Raw genomic sequence first — 17,802 nt, 5'->3', positions numbered from 1 at the left:
GAGACAAACCTTGTATTCCCAACAGGAGTAAGTCTGTTTTACTCTTCCAACAGAAGGAAGGGAGAATGTCTCCTAGCTCAGCAACAAACGCGGCCAGTAACATAATCAGCCAGTGAGAAACTATCACCACCCTGAACTCTCTCACTTTCTATCAGTGGAGTTTTCTTCAGAGCAGCCCCTCGCAGCTTCCTCCTTTTCTCTATAATGTTCCTGTCCTTTGATCTCCCAGATGGCCTTTGGTTTGCCATAGCTTCTATGTCCCAAATTGCAATTCCTGTTCTATTCTCAAATAAACCCATTTTGCTGGTAAAGTAACTAGCTGCTTTACTTTTAAGGTCGACAGTTACTATTTCTTCGTTTGATATAATCACAAACTTTTCTTTAACTGTGGACTTAGAGCAGGCAAGAAGGCAGGAATTGCTTAAGATTTCTTCTATTTGAGAACATTTTGTGTCAGGTATCCAGCTGAATACTTTGGGAGATACGAACATGGACAGGGCATGGTCCTACAGACTGGTGGGGTTTTGAAGGAGAGAATTTTGGCATAATCTTAACAGTAGCATTCCCGGAGCATATTCCCGAAAGATATGCTGAATTCTCCATTTCTCCGGCATTTGGGTAGTATGTGCTGTACCATTGCTGACCTGGCCAAGTTCTTCCAGTTGCTTAAAGTGTTTTTCCTTTTATATCGTTCCATGTGTTTACAAAGAAATACTGGATTCTCCAAAGCACTTGTGGGTCATTTGTTGAGAAATCCCTTAAGCACCTAATTCGACTGGAATGCAGTAAATGCTAAAGAAAATGTAAAGGGGGGGGCAATGAAGTTTCCAAAAATCACTTGGGGAGGGAGTTCGTTAACAAAACAAAAAACAATCTGTAGTTATATGGTATCATTTCCTCTAAACATTTTTCCATGAATATTTAAGATCCATAATGCAAATAAAAATTGATGTGGGAATAAAATATGTGGGTATCTAGAGGGGGGAATTACCCTTCTTCACCCAGCAAGATTCTGAACTTTCCTTCGCTCCGATCCCGCTTTAAAGGTAGCCCTTCTCGAAGTGGAATGTTCCCCCGACCTGACCCTGCCCCCTGCGAGGTACAGACTAAGCCTGCCCGGCCGGGACACATCCCTACCTCCCGGAACACCGAACCCTGTCAACAGGAGGCGCGAGACCAGGAAACCGGAAGGGCCGCCCGTACGTGTGGTTTTCTCGCGGTTACCTCAGCAGCGCTCTTCGCAATCTGAAAGCTGGAGCTTTTGAAGAGCCCCACCACCTTCACCTGCAGCGGCTGCTCAGGCGGCGACCGCGAGCGGCACGGGGCCGACCTTGGCTGGCAGTGCTGCGAGCTCGCCATGGCGGCACTGGGGGACTGCTCGGAGCACAAACACTGCGCGTCGCCGGGGCAACCGCGCGGCCCCGCCCCCGTCCCCAGCTGGGAGGAAGGACGCGAGGGGGCCCGCGGCGACGGCCCGGTCTTCTCTCAACTTTGTGCCTGTTGCTGGTGAGCCGGGCGAGAGGCGGGAGAGGGCGCGCGGGCGGTCGGGGCCGGAGCTTCTGCGAAAAGGAACGGGGAGCTCCGCCGGAGCCCCGCGTGCCTCGGCCCGGCTGGCAGCCCGCCCGAACCCTCTCTGGTATTCCCCCTACAGGGACGTCGCGCGCGGCCCTCGCCTCCCGGCAGCGCCTGTTTCGCAGCAGATCGCCTTTCCGGGTTGGCGGGCAGCCGGTGGGGGTGAGGGGCGGCAGGGGGCCGGTTGCCCGGGTAACGCGGAGTCGGACCCGGGCCCAGGGCGGGAGTCGCGCGGGCTGGGAGGCCGGGGCCTTCCGGGGAGCCCGGGGGCGGGGCCGACCACCTGTGCGCACCGCCCCGGGAGGCGGGGCCGCCCGCCCACACCGCTTCTCGCCGCGGCCGTCGCCGGGGAGGCCGCACCGTCCCGCGCCCGCCGAGCGTGCTCGCCATGAAGCCCAACTTCTCTCTGCGACTGAGGCTCTTTAACCTCAACTGCTGGTGAGAGCAACCGCGGGGTGGGTCCGGGGCCACAGCTCCATTCGCACCCGCAGCCGGAGGAAGGAGGCGTCCCTCACATCCGGGCCACGGCGCGACCCTGCCCTCCAGTCTCCGGGGACGGGGGGGCACCCGCACCTCCAGGCCCACAGCGGCCCCAGCCCCGGCGGTGCACCGAGAGCGCCTCCAGCCATCACCTTCCCCCGCCCTTCTCGTCCTCAGGGGCATTCCCTACCTGAGCAAGCACCGGGCCGACCGCATGAAGCGCCTGGGAGACTTTCTGAACATGGAGAGCTTCGACCTAGCTCTCCTGGAAGAGGTGGGCAGTGTGGCGCTGGCGTGGAGCCCCGCCTGGGACGGGGTGGGGGGCGGCTGGGGGAGCAGGAGGGGACTTGGCCCGGGGGCGGGCCGGCAGGCATCCTCACCTCTTCGCTCAGGTGTGGAGTGAGCAGGACTTCCAGTACCTGAGACAGAAGCTGTCGCCCACCTACCCAGCGGCACACTACTTCAGGAGGTGAGAAGCCTAACCGGTCTGGACGCCTGTTCTCAGATCGGGAAGCTCTCGGTCCTACCAGCCCTTCCCTGTCCTGCCTGCACCCTCCTCTTCTCCCCCAGAGTCCTCTCCTCTGGGTGTGGAACCAGGAAGATTCTCGCTCTTCAGCCCATCCCACCCTTATCAAGTCACTTTGTATCATCCCACAAAGGCTGTTGCTTTGAGCTTTACTCTGGTGCTGATCTCAGCAACAGACAGAAAACAAGTAGCTGATACAAGCTGGAAGATGAGGGAGGGGAACAAGCCTGGGGTATTTCTCTTCCTGCCTTTCTGACTATTAATCAGGACTTGGTTTGCAGTGGTGTCATTGGCAGTGGCCTTTGCGTCTTCTCCAAACATCCTATCCAAGAATTCACCCAGCACGTCTATACCCTCAATGGGTACCCCTACATGGTAAGCCTAATCTCAGATTTCTTTCATCTCCCTCCCCCCCCCCGCACCCCCCCACTAACACATGGTATAGAGGAGGCAGCCTTCCTTGGGCTGCAGGGGATGGGCAGAAAGAGGGTAGCTGTGCCCTGAGTTCCTGCTCCCTCCTGCCTGCAGATCCACCATGGAGACTGGTTCTGTGGGAAGGCTGTGGGGCTGCTAGTGCTCCATCTGGGTGGACTGGTGCTCAATGCCTACGTGACCCATGTGAGTGAAGCCGGCAGGGCTGGGATAGGTGGCCTGCCCCTGGGAGGGAGAGATGGGACTCCTCTAGTTGGGCTGCCTGAGGGTGAGGTTGGGGGCAGGATCTCCTAAGGTTAGTGGGCAAAGTTTGCCCATTTTTTAATCAAGTATGATGCCAAGTGACAGACACAAGCATGATTTAGACCCTCAGAGAGGGACCGTCAGTCTCATCTGCTATAACCTCACCTGTCTCGCTCAGCTCCATGCCGAGTACAGTCGACAGAAGGACATCTACCTAACACATCGTGTGGCCCAAGCTTGGGAACTGGCCCAGTTCATCCAGTGTGTGAGCCTGGGCTTGACAGGGGAAGTGGGATGGGGTCAGGGGTTGAGGGGTGGCCAGGTCCCCACTTATAGGAGGGCAGAGCTGGTCAGGGAAGAACGCCTGCCTCACCAACCTGGTTCCCCCAGCCACACATCCAAGAAGGCCGATGTGGTTCTGTTGTGTGGGGACCTCAACTTGCACCCGAAGGACCTTGGCTGCCGCCTGCTGAAGGAGTGGACAGGGCTGCATGATGCTTACCTTGAGACCCGGGACTTCAAGGTGAGGACCCGCCTGATTATTTCCATGCCTACACCCCTAGCTTCTCTTCTCTTTCTCCCCCATGGCTAGCATGAACCACCTACTCACCTAGGGCTCTGAGGAAGGCTGTACCATGGTACCTGAGAACTGCTACGTCAACCAGCGGGAGCTAGAGCCGTTTCCGTTCGGCATCCGCATTGACTATGTGCTATATAAGGTCAGCGTGCCCCCCCAGTGTGTCTTCACCCACCGTGTCTGTTTTTCACCAGCTTGTGCTGATCTTAAGTCCAGCTAGTCTTGTCTTAGATCACTGATGGCTGGACAATGAGAAGAGGCCCTCAAAGATGTTTCTTTCTGGCCCTGACTTTTCCTAGGCGGTTTCTGGCTTCTACATCTCCTGTAAGACTCTTAGAACCACTACAGGCCGTGATCCTCACAGTGGCACCCCCCTCTCTGATCATGAGGCCCTGATGGCCACTCTGTGTGTGAGACACAGCCCCCCCCAGCATATCCCCAGCCCTAGTCATGGTAAGTCACCCCCACCCTTTCCTTGGCTCCCTCCCCACCACAAATCAGCCCCTCCACTCTGACCCTCTCTCTCCTACCCCACTGCCCTGCCTTATTCTAGGACCAGCAGAAAGGTCACCGTTGATCAGTATATTAAAGGAGGCCTGGACAGAGCTGGACCTGGGCGTGGCTCACGCTCGCTGGTGGGCCACCTTCGCTGGCTACGTGATCGGTCTCGGGCTGCTTCTCCTGGCCTTGCTGTGCGCCTTGGCAGCTGGAGGAGGGGTCAGGGAAGTTGCCATACTACTCTGGACTCCCAGTGTAGGACTGTTGCTGGGGGCGGGGGCCGTCTACCTCTTCCACATGCAGGAGGCCAAGGGCTTATCTAGGGCCCGGGCTGAGCTCCAGCATGTGCTGGGAAGGGCAAGGGAAGCCCAGGATCTGGGCCCAGAGTCTCAGCCAGCCCTGCCTCTGGGGCAGCAGGAGGGGGATGGAACTGAGGAACAATAAAGCTCGACACTTTTGTGGCTCTGCCTTTTCCTTGTAGAGGCAGTGATCGGGGCCAAGGGTCATTGTGACTGTCATAATATAGATGCTCAGGCTCCTACATGTCTACCCTCCCTGCACCCCTCTACCTCCCACCTGCAGGCAGCCTACGCCCTGTCTGTGGCAGAAACATTTTTATTGTAAACAGTGAGGCCCCCTCCCAGGCAGCCCAGCTGAACAGGGTGGTACAGTCCTGGGGTGAGGTGGTCTTCCTTGTAGGGAAGAGGGCAGGCAGCCTGCCCTCTTTTAGCCCTGGGCGCCCGGCTTCGAGGGCAGCTCACTGAGCCTGCGTTCCTCCTGGAAGCGGATAAGTTCATCTCGCTGGTTCACCACATCCACCAGCTTCTTCAGAAGCTGGTCCTCTGCCTGCCGATCGGCAGGGGTCTTTAGGGTTCCTGAGGAGGACAACAAAGCTTAGAGAACAGGGAGCTGGGCAGGGAGGCAGGAAAGGCACAGCGTAATTCCAGCCTCTCTGACTTCCACAATTTGGGCTTTGTTTCCTTCTCTGTAAAACCGGGCCTGTCCACACCAGTGGTTTGCTAGCACTACTGAGCAGCAGCACCGGTTTTATTTTCGTCAGGATTGAGTGATATATAATACATACGATATATGTGTGATTTGTATGCGCAACCTGGGGCTTGAACTCACAACCTAGACATCAAGAGTCACTCGCTCTTCAGCTGAGCCAGCCAGCGCCCCAGCGGCAGCTCCATTTTTAAAGTAAGTCATCTCAACACACAAGCCCAGCTGTGCAGCCCCAGCTGAACCGAAGGCAGAGTAGCGGCTCGGAGCCCCGTTCTCCGGCCTCCTCCTGGAATGCCTCAGAGGCACTCGGACCGGAGGCCCGCGTTGCTCGGTCGGTATCTGAGGTCACGAGGCCGGGTAAACACCAGCGTCTGCCCGTGGCCCACCTACCTTCCTGGTTCATGTAGCCTCGCAGCTCCTGGTCCAGCTGCAGCTGCTGCTCCTGCAGGTTCAGCTCTTTGACCCTGTGGAGGCAGGGATGGAAGAGGCCCAGCTGCCCGGCGTGCCCAAGGACCCGGCTGGGCTCTGGCTCTGGCGCCAGCCGTCCCCACGCCCTGCCCCTTACGTGAGCATGAGCTCGGCCTCCTCCGCCAGTAGGCTGTTCTTCTTCTGAACGAGCTGCAGCCACTGTTCCAGCCACGGTGACTTTTGCTGTGCCAGCATTGCTGGCGGGAAGGAAGAATGGGGGCGGGGGTCCGAGGCGTCAGGAGCGTGAGGAGTGGGGCGAGCTGGGGCAGAGTCTGGTGGTTTGAGGGACTGCTGGGAGTGCTAGGAGGGGTGTCCCAGCTTGCCCCTCCCGTCTTTACTCACCGCTGTGGCTTCTCAGGGCCAGCTCCACCTTCGTGCCCTCAGCCTCCAGCTCCCCCAGAGCAGTCTCAATTTCATTTAGTCGCCGCTGGACAGCCTGAGGGGCACAAGACAGGAGGCCTAGGAGTCTTTGGACCGCTCAGTTACAGAACTCCAGGGACACTCGGATCCCGCGTCGGAACTCTGACCCCGGCAGAACCTCGAAGCCCTAGACCTCACCTGGGCCTTGCAGAACCGCTTCATCTCCTCCTCCCTAGCCCTGCGCATCAGAGTCCGACGCCATGTTGGGTACTTGCTCATGGTGCCTGAGTTCTTGGCCAAGGTCAGCAGAGCCTATGGCAGGGTCAGGCCAGTCAGCGGTAGGGCCTGCTCCCCCCTCGCCGCACCCCGCTGGGGAGAGGCTGGGAAAGCTCTGTTTGGAAGGGGTCAAAGCTTCCTGGGCTGGAGATGGGGTAAGTTCTGGTAGAAGAGACAGGCTTAGAGACCTGAGGCAGACTGGGTGAGAAGATAATCTGAGGGACCGGCTCAAAGGAGGGAACGTTCTATAGGTTTTCCTGTAGTGGTGGTGAGGCCTATTTAGAGGATGTGTGCTGGCTTCAGCGGGAGAGGTGGCCAGGTTCCTCCTCCTCACCTGCTCCGTGTCTGAGTCCAAAGCCACCGTTTCCTCTGCTTCCTTTTCCTCATCACTGGAGGAGGGACTCTGTTCCTCCTCCTCCTCCATGGCCACAACCACTGAACAGAGTGGACATGGCCTGAGCCCCACGGCCTCCCTTTCCATTCCCCAACATTCCCCTTTCAGGAATCCCAGCGCCACCCACCGCATCCCCACCCTGGGTGAGCACGTCTGGACAAAGCAGATACCTTGGGGGCTCTGGCCTGGCACTCCCCAACCTACAAAGCTGCCCTCCAGGGCCTGGCGGGCCAAGGCTGCGCAGCTGCGGGGAGGCTTGGGTGGAGGCTCCAGTTCTGGGTCAGGGGTAAGATTAAGGGAGGACAGCCGCTGGCGTTCTGGGCTGGAGAGGCGGATCAGCCGACGGGTAGGCTGGCTGGGGTCTGGGACAGGACTGGTCCCCTCCTGGGGGATGACAGAAGTTGAGGGCCCCGATGGCATGCTATTTTCAGCTGGTGTGGGAAGGTCCTGGAAAAGCCACCATGTAGTCTGGTCAGTGACCTGCCCATTGTGGGGCCAAAGCTGTCCCTTTAGACAAATGTGACCCCTGGTATTCATTCACTGATGCCGTTTACTGAACGGTGTCAGGCAGTGTTCCAGACACTTGAGGTACATCAGTAAGTAAGAAAAGTCTCTGCCTTCATGAAGCTTTCCTTCTAAAGGAGGAGAACATTCAGTTACCCCTGGCACAGTCAGCTGGGCTTGGAGAGACCCCTTTACGCTTTCCCACACCCAAATACACAGTTTCATAGTTTTTACCTGACTCTCGGGGCCTAGGTCAGTGCCATCCTCTTTGTGGCCTGTCTGGGGCAGGTGCTGGAGGCAGTAGAAATGTCCTGGGAAGGGTGGAGGAGGGGAGAAGACATGAGATGTAGGCAGCCTGATGCCCAGATACTCTGTTTATCTGTGAGGGCAAGGGGTGACAGGACTTGATTTGCAGGTGAATTTCTGCTGGCCTCCTGGTTCCTTAGAACCCTACATTTGGGGATTTGGAGGGGATGGAGAAGACCTCGAACTCAGGGGAAATAAGTGCCATCTTGAGCCTGTTGCCACCTTATGCCCAGGACCCCAGTTTCCCTCCAGTTTCAAGTCCTTGCCCCCAGACAGGGCTGGGCCCACTTACCATCTTCTGGGTGCTGCCCATAGCCACCCTGCCACAGCATGGCCTCACAGGTGTGGCAGCGGAAGCAGTTCCGATGAAAGAAACGGCCTTCGGCACAGAGGCGTTCCAGGATATAGAGGTGTTCCCCACAGAGTGCACACAGCTCCCCGGCACCAGCCTGCACCGGCCCCCAGACCACAGGGTCAGCTGGAGTCCAGGCCAGCTGCAAAGATCTTCCTTTCCCTTGAAACACTCCTTCTTGCCCTCCCAGGCCTCTGTAGACAGTGCGCCCTTTCTCACCTCCTGGTTTTGGGATGGGGGTGTCGGGGGTACGCCAGAATCTGGGGCAGGTGGCTCCTCAACACTGGGGCTGTTAGCTTCTACCTAAGGAGGTAAGTGTGCAGGGAGGGAGGTGGAGGGGCGGGGTGAGCTGGAGAGTGGCTGTGTGCAGAGAAGAGAAAGAGCTGAAAGAGAAGTAAGCCAGGAAGGGAACCTGGATAGGGGGTTACAGGACGCAGGAAAGATAACCCACGGAATAGAGCAGGGGACTCTCCAGCCCGACATGTATTTACCTCCAGGCGTGGCTTCTTGCCACCGGTATCCTCCCCATTTTCCTGCAACAAGTCCGATACTCAGCATGGGGCTCTGAGCTGCAGCCCTGCCCCCATTATGAATGTCCTCCCCATCACCCCAGGGACCCCCACTGCCCAGCTCCAGCCCTGCCCAAACTTGCCACCTGGGCCCGGGTCCGTTGCAGGGTCCTCTGCAGTTTGCCAAGGAACAGCACAGCACTGGAGGTCGCTGGAAAGCCTTGGCTTGTAGGGCCTGCAGGGAGAGTGGGGGTGTCCAGGTGGGAATCCATACTGTACCTCCAGAACAGACAGCTATGGCCCAGCCCCAGCTACTGCTCCCAGCTGTCCGCCAGAGGGCACCTCAGCCTCCCCACCCCCCAGCCCCTGCACCTACCCTCCAGTACACCTGGGTTGGGGGGCACATTCTTGAAGATGCTGTGGAAGTGGCTGAGGTATGCGATGAGGCCCAGTGGGTCACTCCCTGCCACCACTGCCTTTGCAGACAGCACAGGCGTGATGCCCAGCTCATGCTCTGCCATCTTTAGCGCCCAAGCAGTCGCTTCCAGGGCTCCCAGCCCTTGCAGCTCTGAGGGTTCCCTGTGGGGTGTTGGGGAGAAAAGCCAATGGGAGACCAGCACCTGACCCCACCAAAGGGGGAGAAGCTGAGAAGTGAGCAGCAGGCAGGCGCTGGTGGGGCACAAAAGGACAGGGCATGAGGGGTTTATTCTCTGCTATCCACCCCCTCACACACTCCCCACCAGCCCACTGACAACTTTCCGGCCTTGGGGGGCTCCAGCACTCACAAACCTCCCTACTGAATGCATCGGACTCCCACAAGACTCAGGGAGGTGCAGTGACTTGGGCAGAAACCACCAGCAAGCGGTGGCACAGTGCCCCCCCCCCCCCAGCCCACACTGCAGAGGCGTGAGAGGGGTGTGGTCCGCCAGGGCCCCCTGAGCCTGATTGGAACTCACAGCAGGCCGGGCCGCAGCCGGTGCACCAGGGCGCACAGAGCCCGCCCGTCAGCCCAGGAGGAGGACAGGTCGGTGACACGGACGCCCGGGTATCCGGCCGTCTGCTCCTGGCACCAGCGCAGCAATTCCTCCTGGGTGCCTGCCGCCCCTGAGAGAGGAGGCCGTGCTGTGCCCCAGGGCCTGGCTCGAAGGGAGCCTGGTCACTGGGCACAGCGGTCAGTCTGGGAGGGGGAGGCAGGACCCATCCCTACGGGGGCACCAGCTTAGTGCTCACTGAGCAGCACTGCCTTCAGCCCAGTTGTCTTTTCTGGAATAAAGTGGAGGAATGAATCAAGTGGAATCCCTGCTAGCCACAGAGAGGGCAGGAGGCTGTGAACTGGGAGATGAGGGAGGCCTGGAGGCCTCTGGGAAGGGCGGGTCTGGGTCTGCAAGGCTGGGAGGGCTCAGACGGCTGCCGCCAGAGAGACTGTAGGGCTTGGTGCAGTTGCGACATCTGGCACCCAGATGGGCCGCTGCTCAGTGCTTGGCTGCCCCTGAGCCCTCCTGCAGGCCGCGGACCCCCCACCGCCCACCCTCCAGCCCGAGGCCGCCACTGTGCTGGTGGCTGCTGCTGGCACCACACTGGGTGGCAAATGTTTTGGACAATCCCCACACCCCCCCAGCCGAGGAAGGTTTGCTCACCTGTGGCTGGCTTTCCTCCGTCTATCTTGTCACTGTTCCTCCTCACAGGCTCCTTGGCCACCACGTCATACAGGTCTCGTACCTAAGGCAGCCCCTTTCAGGTCTCCACACAGGCTGACCACCCGCCTCGGCCCAGGGGTAGGGCCTGCCCTGGGGAGTCTGGTGGGGCCAGGGGGTCTGACCTGATTGGGAGTCACAGCCCGGAGGTTCAGGGTGGGGTAGCGGGTAGCGGGGTCCAGCCCATACTGCGCCACGTTGCGGTGCATGTTTTCTGGGGAGGTCTGTGAGAGGAGCTGGTACAAGCTCTCCCTGGGGGAGGAAGTGCGAGGGCAGGAGCACACATGGGAGGACACCCATCAGCACCCACCCCTCGAGAACTGCCAGGCCTTTCTTTATTCTCTTGCCCATGCCCCCCATCTCTTCACCCAGCACCACCCCCTTCCTGATCCTTGTCCCATTTCCAGCCCTGCCCTCCCCACCCCCCAACTCAGGCCTCACCGCTCTGCCAACACTTCTAGGGGCCCAGCACCCTCAGCCCACCGCTTCACCATCCAGGCGGCATCAAAGGCTGCCAGGAAGCCCCGAGCCACGCCAGTGCCCAGGGGCCAAAAGGGCTGCAGGATCAAAAAGAGAAGAAACGGTTCAGTGAGAGTCCAGCAGGAGTGCCCAAGCCCTGATGCCCCCAAAATCATAGCTGAGGGGGGCGCCACACCACACCAAGCGGCCCTCAGCTCCTCCCCACAACCCAAAAAACCTTTTCACCCCCTCCTTCCCAGGAGGCAACGTTCCTCCCAACCATGGAACCCCTGCACCTTTTTACAAGGAGTTCCTGTTTCTGGAAGCCCCAGGAAGCTCAACCTCTCCCCCCAGGCTCCTCACCTCCACCAGGCAGTCCCCCACCAGCCCCAGCAGCAGGCGGGCGCCATGCTTCTCCTGCACTCGAGCAGAGCTCTCGGCCCGCATCATGCTTGTGAAGTCAAAGGCAGAGATGTCAGGCCGCCCATGGGCGTCCCGGGCAAACTCCAGCTTCCCCAGCTTGCCATGGGTGGCGAAGTCGGCAGCTGCCCGGACAAAGCGCTGCAGAGCCTCGGGCACCACGTTGGCGCTGCCCAACAGCCGGTCGGTCTCCGGCCAGTCCTACAAGCCAACAGATCAGAACCAGCAGGGTAACTGGGCTGGATTAGAATTTGAACATCCTGCCTGCCATCCTCCAGCCCCTTCCTCAGCACTCTCCCTGCTGCTGGGGCTCCCAGGCCCCACCCAGCCCCCAAGGCCTACTGCCATTACTGTTACCGGGCACTTGTTTTGAACAAGTCCTGAACTTCGCAGCCTCAGTTTCCCCACCATTTAGAAATGACATACCTAATTTCTCAAGGTATTCATGAGAATTTAGGTGAGAAAGTGCACATAAAGTTCTCAACACAATACCCAGCACATAGTAGGTTTTCAGCTAGTTCATTCAGCAAATATTGACCAGGTACTGACTACACACCAGGTACCATTCTGGGCCCTGGGAATCATCAGCAAGCAAAAAGGACAAAGAGCCCAAACCCCTGCCCTCACGGAGCTTACACATGTAGCTCTGTGGCTGGTATCAGGCGTTTAGCCCAGAATAGGAGTCAGGTTGCCACGTAAACCCCAGGGGAGAAGAGCTTGCGGGGGTGGAGAAAATGTCAGGGCAAAGGCAGAAGACGACAGGACGACAGGCTCCCTCCACACCAGGGGGTGGGGGGCACTGTGTCCAGCGCTGGCCTCTACCTCCCAGGGCCCCCACCCCGCCCCCCCGGCCCAGGCCCGGACCCCACCTGACGCAGCACCCCCAGCCGCAGCAGGCACTGCTTCTTGGCTGTCATCACAAAGTAGTGGGTGTCATCCTTGTAGTACACAATGTTCTCCAGATCAATGCCTGGGGGGACAACACCGGGGGAGATGTCTCCTCCCCACCCTGTGTCACCTCTCCAAACACCCAGCCGCGCCTGACCTCTGAGAGCTGGGATTACAGCTTGACCGCAGTGGCTGCCCCCTACACAGGGACCCAGAAGTTCTGGTGGCACGATGGACCCTCTGTCCCAGGCCCAGGAGGCCTGAGGATCCGGAGCAAAGAGAGAAACTTGGGTGGGTGGCAGCTGGGAGACCTTCGCCATGCTTGCAGATGAAAGCCTGGCTTCTCAAACCGGGGTGTGTACGTGGCAGTGCAAAGCCAAAGTAAACATAGGGCATCTTCTGGAAGCACCACTTTCATTTTGAATTCATATCATTTTTATATTAAATCATATATAAAGAAGCACAAAGCAAAATCGCATGCATTTGTGAGAGATTTCCAAGATTTATCAGGCTGGGTGGCCACGTGGGGCTGTGCCTACTGAATCCCCCAAGACCTAGGTTCTTTGCTGCCAAAACCACAAAGATGGAAAAGTGTGGGATTCCTTGGACTGAGAACAGGTCTGGCAGGGAGAGGGAGGAACCAGCCCACAGTCAGCCAGAGGCAGGGGAGATCCTGGGAGACGGTGTCCCGACCTGTGGCTTTGAGCAGACTCTGGAAGAAGCTCTGGTTGTAGATCCTGGCCACGCCGCTGATCTCGGGCACCTGCGTCTCTTCCACTGTGCGGCCATTCACAAAGTTGACCGTGATGCCAATGGCCAGCTTGCCACGCATTTCTCGCACTGTGAAGCCTAGAAGTGGGGGCAAGTGTGGGTAGGTAGGTATGGGCAAGAGAATGAGGGGTCTAATAGCTAGAAAGGCACAGCAGGAGCCTAAGATGCTGGCTTCTTTGAAGGAAGGGATCACTCACCTTCAGGGACGAATTTACCTCCGGCAGCAGAGATGAGAACATCGAATTCATAGTTGGCCAGTTGGGCTGGGCGGCTGGGCTGGAGCTGGGCACGCCAGCCACTCCCTGGGGCAGAAGGTGTGAGAGGCACAAAGGTGTGCAAGTCTGAAGGGGCCCCTACATTCCCAGGACAAGCCAGGGAAACAAATGCGTAGATCCCTCTGTAGTTGACAGTTTGCAAGCAATGACACGCTATCAACTTACACCTTTGCAACAGCTGTGGGAAGCAGGTAAGGAAGGACACATTTTACAGGTGCCCAAAATGAGGCTCGGTGTGGTTTGCACAGGCCACACTATTGCAAGGGTGACTCAGTCGACTCCCAATCCCACCCTCTTTCTTCCACAGGCTAAGATATCCTTGGCACACGGGAGTCCTGGGAGCAGAGAAGTACTTACCCTTTTTGGGAGGGGGCTGGAGGCCGGTGAAAGTGACACCCCAGTGAATTTCCACCCCGACCAGTAATGCCACTTTCAACAAAAGCAGCTGAAGCTGCCGGATGCCTGGAAGGGAGAGGGGATTAGGAACAGGGACCCCAGGGCCGCACAGGGCCGCCAAGCACCAGTGTGCTCCCGGTCAGAGCTGGAAGAGGTCTTAGAGATCACTCGGTTTCACTGCCCATTTTACGGATGAGGAACCTGAGTCCTGCAGGTCACCTGGCTAAAGTGAATCTCGTCCACTCTGCCCTTTGGCGGTCCCAGGCAGCCCCCCGTTGGTCTGGAGTTCCAGGCCCACCCGCCCCTCTAGGCCACCACGTGGTGCTCACTGATGTGGTCCAGGGTGCCTGTGCAGAAGCGCCCATAGAACTTCTTGGCGCCGAGGGCCCTGAGGTCGTGGATGGTGAAGGGCCAGAGGTGCAGCACGTTGTGGCGAGAGAACTTGGTGCGCTTCTCCACCAGCACCACACGGGCCCCCAGCAGGGCCAGCTCCACAGCAGCCCGCAGCCCGCAAGGTCCAGCACCCACCACCAGGCACTGTGAACACACAAGGCAGTATGCGCATGGCATCCCGTCTCCCTCCTCCGACTCCCCCCAGCTGTCCAAGCCCCAGCTCAGGCAGCGTGTGCCCACCTTGGTGTGGGCGCAGGCCCGGCCCTGCTGGTAGACAGGCTGGCCTGCTCGCTTGTCCAGCTTGGCCCAGAGCGACTTGGCACTCCAGTAGTTGAGCTGGGCCTTGATCTTGTGGTACTGGGGTAGCCCCCCACCAGGCTCTAGCCCTAGGGCCTCGCATAGCCCCTGGAAGCTGCTCAGCACATCCTGGCACAGCTGGGCCTGCAGGAAGCTCTCGAAGTGGGCGTGCGCTGGGTTGGTGGCGGTGGGTGAAGCCATGGAGGCCCCTGAGGCTCCCGGGGAGGGAGCCGTGGAGCAGAGGCAGGCAGCTGCAGGAGAGAAGGAGGGAAGAGAAGGGGAAGAGGCTGGACAAAAGAAGAAAGGAAACGGATGGGGAGAAGAAAGCAGGCTGGAGTCCCCAGAGGGCTCTGGGTCGACTCCTGATTGGCTCTGCTCCTCTCTCCCGGCCTACTCCCAATCTGCTGGAGACAACTGCTATTCCTTCCACTCCAAGTGAAATCTGCCAAATTTGGAAGTGAGAAATCAGCAGTCTTGGGCGCAGCTGGGCAGGAGGGAAGACAGGGAGTCTCCAGCTCAGCTTTCCTGCTCCCCTCCATCTCTGGGGCACTGGGAGCAGGAATTCTTACCCTGCCTGGATGAGGCCCCGGAAGCTGGGCATGGGAGAGTATCTCAGACGTGGAGAGGGAAGGCAGCCCAGGACGAGAGTTTTCCTTGCGGGGCAGAAAGGCACGGACCTAATACCTGCAATCCCAGCGGTGGGCGCACACTGCCCCGTCTCCCCCCACGCCTCCCAGTGCGCGCTCCCCTCGAGGACCCCAGTGCCACGCTGGGCGTGGGTCGTGTCTCATGCCAGGAGCAAAGCTGTCCTCCTCAGCACCCGTGACTGCCCCCTGAGGAGGAGACAGTCTCCCACTCCTAGGTTCCACTTCCCACCACCCAAACCACCTCAACGAACAGCCGAACAGCCGGAGGATGTTGCGACTGACTGGGGTGACGGAGGCCTGGGTGTATTTCTGACTCACTGTGGTCAGAACACTTCCCCCTGTGACTGACTGACGGCTGCTGGGGTGGGCCTCGAGAGCGGTTGGGGGGTGCCAGCCGGGGTTCCCTCCTCCCAGCTTCCACCCACTCGCAGCGGCGCCCCGCCCCACCCCCCGGGCGCGCTCTCCCAGGAATCTCCTGAGACAAGGCCTCCCTTTGTCCCCCTCTCCCTCGCTCGAGCCCCCACGCAACTTGAGGGGTGTCGAGCGGTGCCTTCTCACACTGAGGCTGGGAGAAATAAGAGGGTGCGGAAGTCAGGGTTGCCCACGGGGTCATTAGGTGACATCACAGGGGGCAGGTCCTTGGAGCGGACCCCCACGCGCACTCGCCCACCCCACCGGTCCCGGCCGGAGCCCAGCAGGCCGGGCCGAGGAGGGAGGAGACTAAAGTCACCCGCTGGGGGTCACCTGGATGCGGGCGGCCGGAACATCAGGAAGCGCAAAGGTCTCCTTGACGGTTCGGGGGAATGGAAGGAGGAAAACCCCAGCGAAGGGGTAGAGAGGGCGACTCAGCCTGGAAAGGCCAGGACAAAAGACGTGCAAGGGGGGGAGCAGTGTGGGAGGATGGAGACGGAGCTGGACCACTGGCACCGGGGTGGGGGGGGAGGGTGGACAACGCTCTGGACGGGAAAGTCGGGAGAGGGGCTGAGCAGGGCGAGGGGAGACGGGGCGGAGCAGCTGGAGGGAGTTCCCGAGCGCCCAGGACGGCGTTTCCCCGGAAGCGAGCCCCCGTCCCCACCCCCCGGCCCGGCGGGCTGGGGGCGCGCAACTGGCGCAGCGGGCGGACTTACCCGGCCTCTGGCGAGCGGGGAGGGGCCGCTTCCTGCCCGCCGGGCGTCTCGGCCTGGGCGGGTGGGGGCGGACGAAGGAGAGGCGGAGGGGAGGCGGCGGAGGAGACGCGGAGTGCAGGCGGCGGACGCGGGGCTGCGCGCCGGCGGCGCCCGGCCGAGGAGTTCGGCGAGGTGTGGGCTTCGGCGCCCGGCGCGGGGCCCGCGAGGCTTTATTCGCGCCTCATTAGCATCTCATTACCCCGCGATCCCGGGCTCGGGGCAGCCCCAGGGCCGCCCACGTCTGCTGGGTGGTGCCAGAGGGCGTGGCGCTGCGGACGCCGGGTTCCGCATGGGGGTCGGATACCCGGGCGGGGCTGGCGGGGACTGAGGAGCCAGGGTCCGGGGCGCTTGGAGCCCGACAGCACGCCGGGGCCCCTGCTCCATCCCGGTGCCCGCGTCTGCGGAGCTAGCGCGTCCCGGGCAGGCGAGGCCATCCACTCTTGCGCGGTACCAACTCTGCGAGCCGCTAACGAGCGCCCGGCGGATAGGGCGCTCGGGCTGGGCAAGAAGTTTGCAGAAGCTGGCGGGTCCGTAGGTGCTCTCTTCATCTCTCCTACCAGATGATCCACGGCCGGGCCCGGGCTCCCACGATGGATCCAGGCTCGGGATCCGCCTCCCCCGCGACAAGTCTGCCCCTAGACCCGGGCTGAGGGCAGTGGGCGCGGATTAAAGTCCTGGAACGTGGCTGTCTGCAGCTTCCACAGCGGCATGAGAAGTGAGAGGGGAAGAGGGTCTTGGTGGAGTGGGGGTGAGGGTGGGGTTCGACCACTACGAAGGGGAAATAGTGGTGTGTGGGAGAGAGGCTAGATCTCCGGGATTAAAGCAGGCTTTGGAGAGAGGACGCACAGAACTGTCAATACTGAAAAGGGCTTGAGGGACCTTTGGGATCAACTTCCTCAAATTCTTGATAAGGAAATGGCTGGATGTGAAGGTACCCAAAGTCATTCAACTAATTAATAAAACCTCAATTCTCGTTTATTGAGCAGTTCCTATAAGTATAACCATAATTTCAGTGATCGCAACAGTCCCGTTTACTGGCAGAGAAACTGAGGGTCACAGAGGTTCTGTAACTTGCAGCGGGCTACACAGCAAGCGGCAGAGCTAGCGAGTACGGGGCCCAGATGTGTGCACTCCCCCACACCCGCGTGGGTCCAGTGTGACAAATTAAAGGCCGGCATTGGAAGAAGCTGTTTCTTGCTTAGAGGAAGTGACACGGTTACACGAGAAACATTAACAAAACAAAAAAATTTAAAAAGTAAATAAATGCAAGGGTCCCTCTCCTTGAGATTCAGGGACCAGAAAGAGCTGGGTGGCCTATGGGTCTCCCTTCCTCTGTATTCTCACTTTGCTTTCCCCTGGAAACCCTTAGGGACCGGTAAGACCTGAACACTCACTGCTCCCAGCTCCAGCTGAGAAGCGGGCAGGGGAAGGGAGGCAGGGGAAATGCCTGTTCTCTGCCAGGAGAGGCAGGGAACTCAGCCAGGTCACACTCAGGAAACTAGGGCAGCCTCCCAGCCAGGGCCCTTCCTAGCTCTTGAGTGTGACTTGTCATTTGGCTTGAAATAAATGTGCCCCAAATCAGCCACACCCATATTTAAATACACAGTGTAAGAAGTATTCTCAAGTCCACTATAAATGGGTTACCAGGCTTTTGGAATCACCTCGTGCATTTCCCTTTCATTAGCAGATGCAGACAACTGGCTGCCTCAACTTAGTGTATTTGCAAAGGCCCAACAGAATCTGGCCCTTGACTCAACGACTTTGCTGTTGCAGCCAAACAGGATTATGTGGCCCTCTGAGTGATAAATGGTAAAATCTGTGTTTAAAAAAGATCACAGAACAATAATGACTTCAGTGCTGAAAATCTGCTGACTCCGAGGTTCACTCTCTGCCT

At 59.3% G+C, this 17,802-nt stretch overlaps 3 protein-coding genes across 9 annotated transcripts in view; 1 reads left to right on the top strand and 2 right to left on the bottom strand.

Annotated features, from left to right (window-relative positions):
• The window catches only part of PPIL6 (peptidylprolyl isomerase like 6), a 33,227-nt gene extending 31,862 nt beyond the window's left edge, over positions 1 to 1,365 (bottom strand). For both annotated transcript variants that reach the window (XM_026511662.4, XM_057311157.1), the window contains exon 1: positions 1,225 to 1,365. In XM_026511662.4, the coding sequence (XP_026367447.2) occupies positions 1,225 to 1,359 (135 nt within the window). In that variant the 5' untranslated portion in view covers positions 1,360 to 1,365. The remainder of the gene's footprint in view (positions 1 to 1,224) is intronic.
• A 562-nt stretch (positions 1,366 to 1,927) lies between these two features.
• On the top strand, positions 1,928 to 4,786 carry SMPD2 (sphingomyelin phosphodiesterase 2). The gene is made up of 10 exons (XM_026511661.4): positions 1,928 to 2,010; positions 2,230 to 2,326; positions 2,445 to 2,521; positions 2,860 to 2,953; positions 3,107 to 3,196; positions 3,432 to 3,514; positions 3,644 to 3,776; positions 3,868 to 3,972; positions 4,130 to 4,283; positions 4,384 to 4,786. Exons 1-10 carry the CDS (start codon positions 1,961 to 1,963, stop codon positions 4,770 to 4,772), a joined length of 1,272 nt encoding a protein of 423 aa, XP_026367446.1. The 5' UTR covers positions 1,928 to 1,960; the 3' UTR covers positions 4,773 to 4,786.
• A 141-nt stretch (positions 4,787 to 4,927) lies between these two features.
• MICAL1 (microtubule associated monooxygenase, calponin and LIM domain containing 1) lies at positions 4,928 to 16,130 on the bottom strand. Of its 6 annotated transcripts, none has more exons than XM_057311156.1 (25): positions 15,870 to 16,130; positions 14,039 to 14,346; positions 13,735 to 13,942; positions 13,367 to 13,471; positions 12,932 to 13,036; positions 12,657 to 12,812; positions 11,945 to 12,045; positions 11,019 to 11,276; positions 10,638 to 10,753; positions 10,322 to 10,448; positions 10,140 to 10,221; positions 9,459 to 9,606; positions 8,879 to 9,081; positions 8,646 to 8,737; positions 8,485 to 8,526; positions 8,213 to 8,296; positions 7,934 to 8,090; positions 7,570 to 7,646; positions 7,002 to 7,215; positions 6,772 to 6,872; positions 6,360 to 6,473; positions 6,144 to 6,237; positions 5,899 to 5,998; positions 5,724 to 5,797; positions 4,928 to 5,203 (listed from the first exon to the last, which is right to left on the bottom strand). In XM_057311156.1, the coding sequence occupies exons 2-25, from the start codon at positions 14,294 to 14,296 to the stop codon at positions 5,055 to 5,057; spliced, it is 3,165 nt and encodes a 1,054-aa protein (XP_057167139.1). In that variant the 5' UTR covers positions 14,297 to 14,346; positions 15,870 to 16,130; the 3' UTR covers positions 4,928 to 5,054. The 6 variants fall into 6 exon arrangements, with proteins under 6 accessions (XP_057167139.1, XP_057167138.1, XP_057167135.1 ...); XM_057311155.1 differs by having other exon boundaries at positions 7,002 to 7,278; positions 9,459 to 9,597; XM_057311152.1 differs by having other exon boundaries at positions 7,002 to 7,278; positions 15,870 to 16,129.
• Positions 16,131 to 17,802: the final 1,672 nt, after the last annotated feature.

The sequence above is a fragment of the Ursus arctos genome, unplaced genomic scaffold (genome assembly GCF_023065955.2).
Source record: "Ursus arctos isolate Adak ecotype North America unplaced genomic scaffold, UrsArc2.0 scaffold_13, whole genome shotgun sequence".
NCBI lineage: Eukaryota > Metazoa > Chordata > Mammalia > Carnivora > Ursidae > Ursus > Ursus arctos.
Note: the sequence above shows the minus strand (reverse complement) of the source record. Positions and strands in the feature narration are given on the sequence as shown.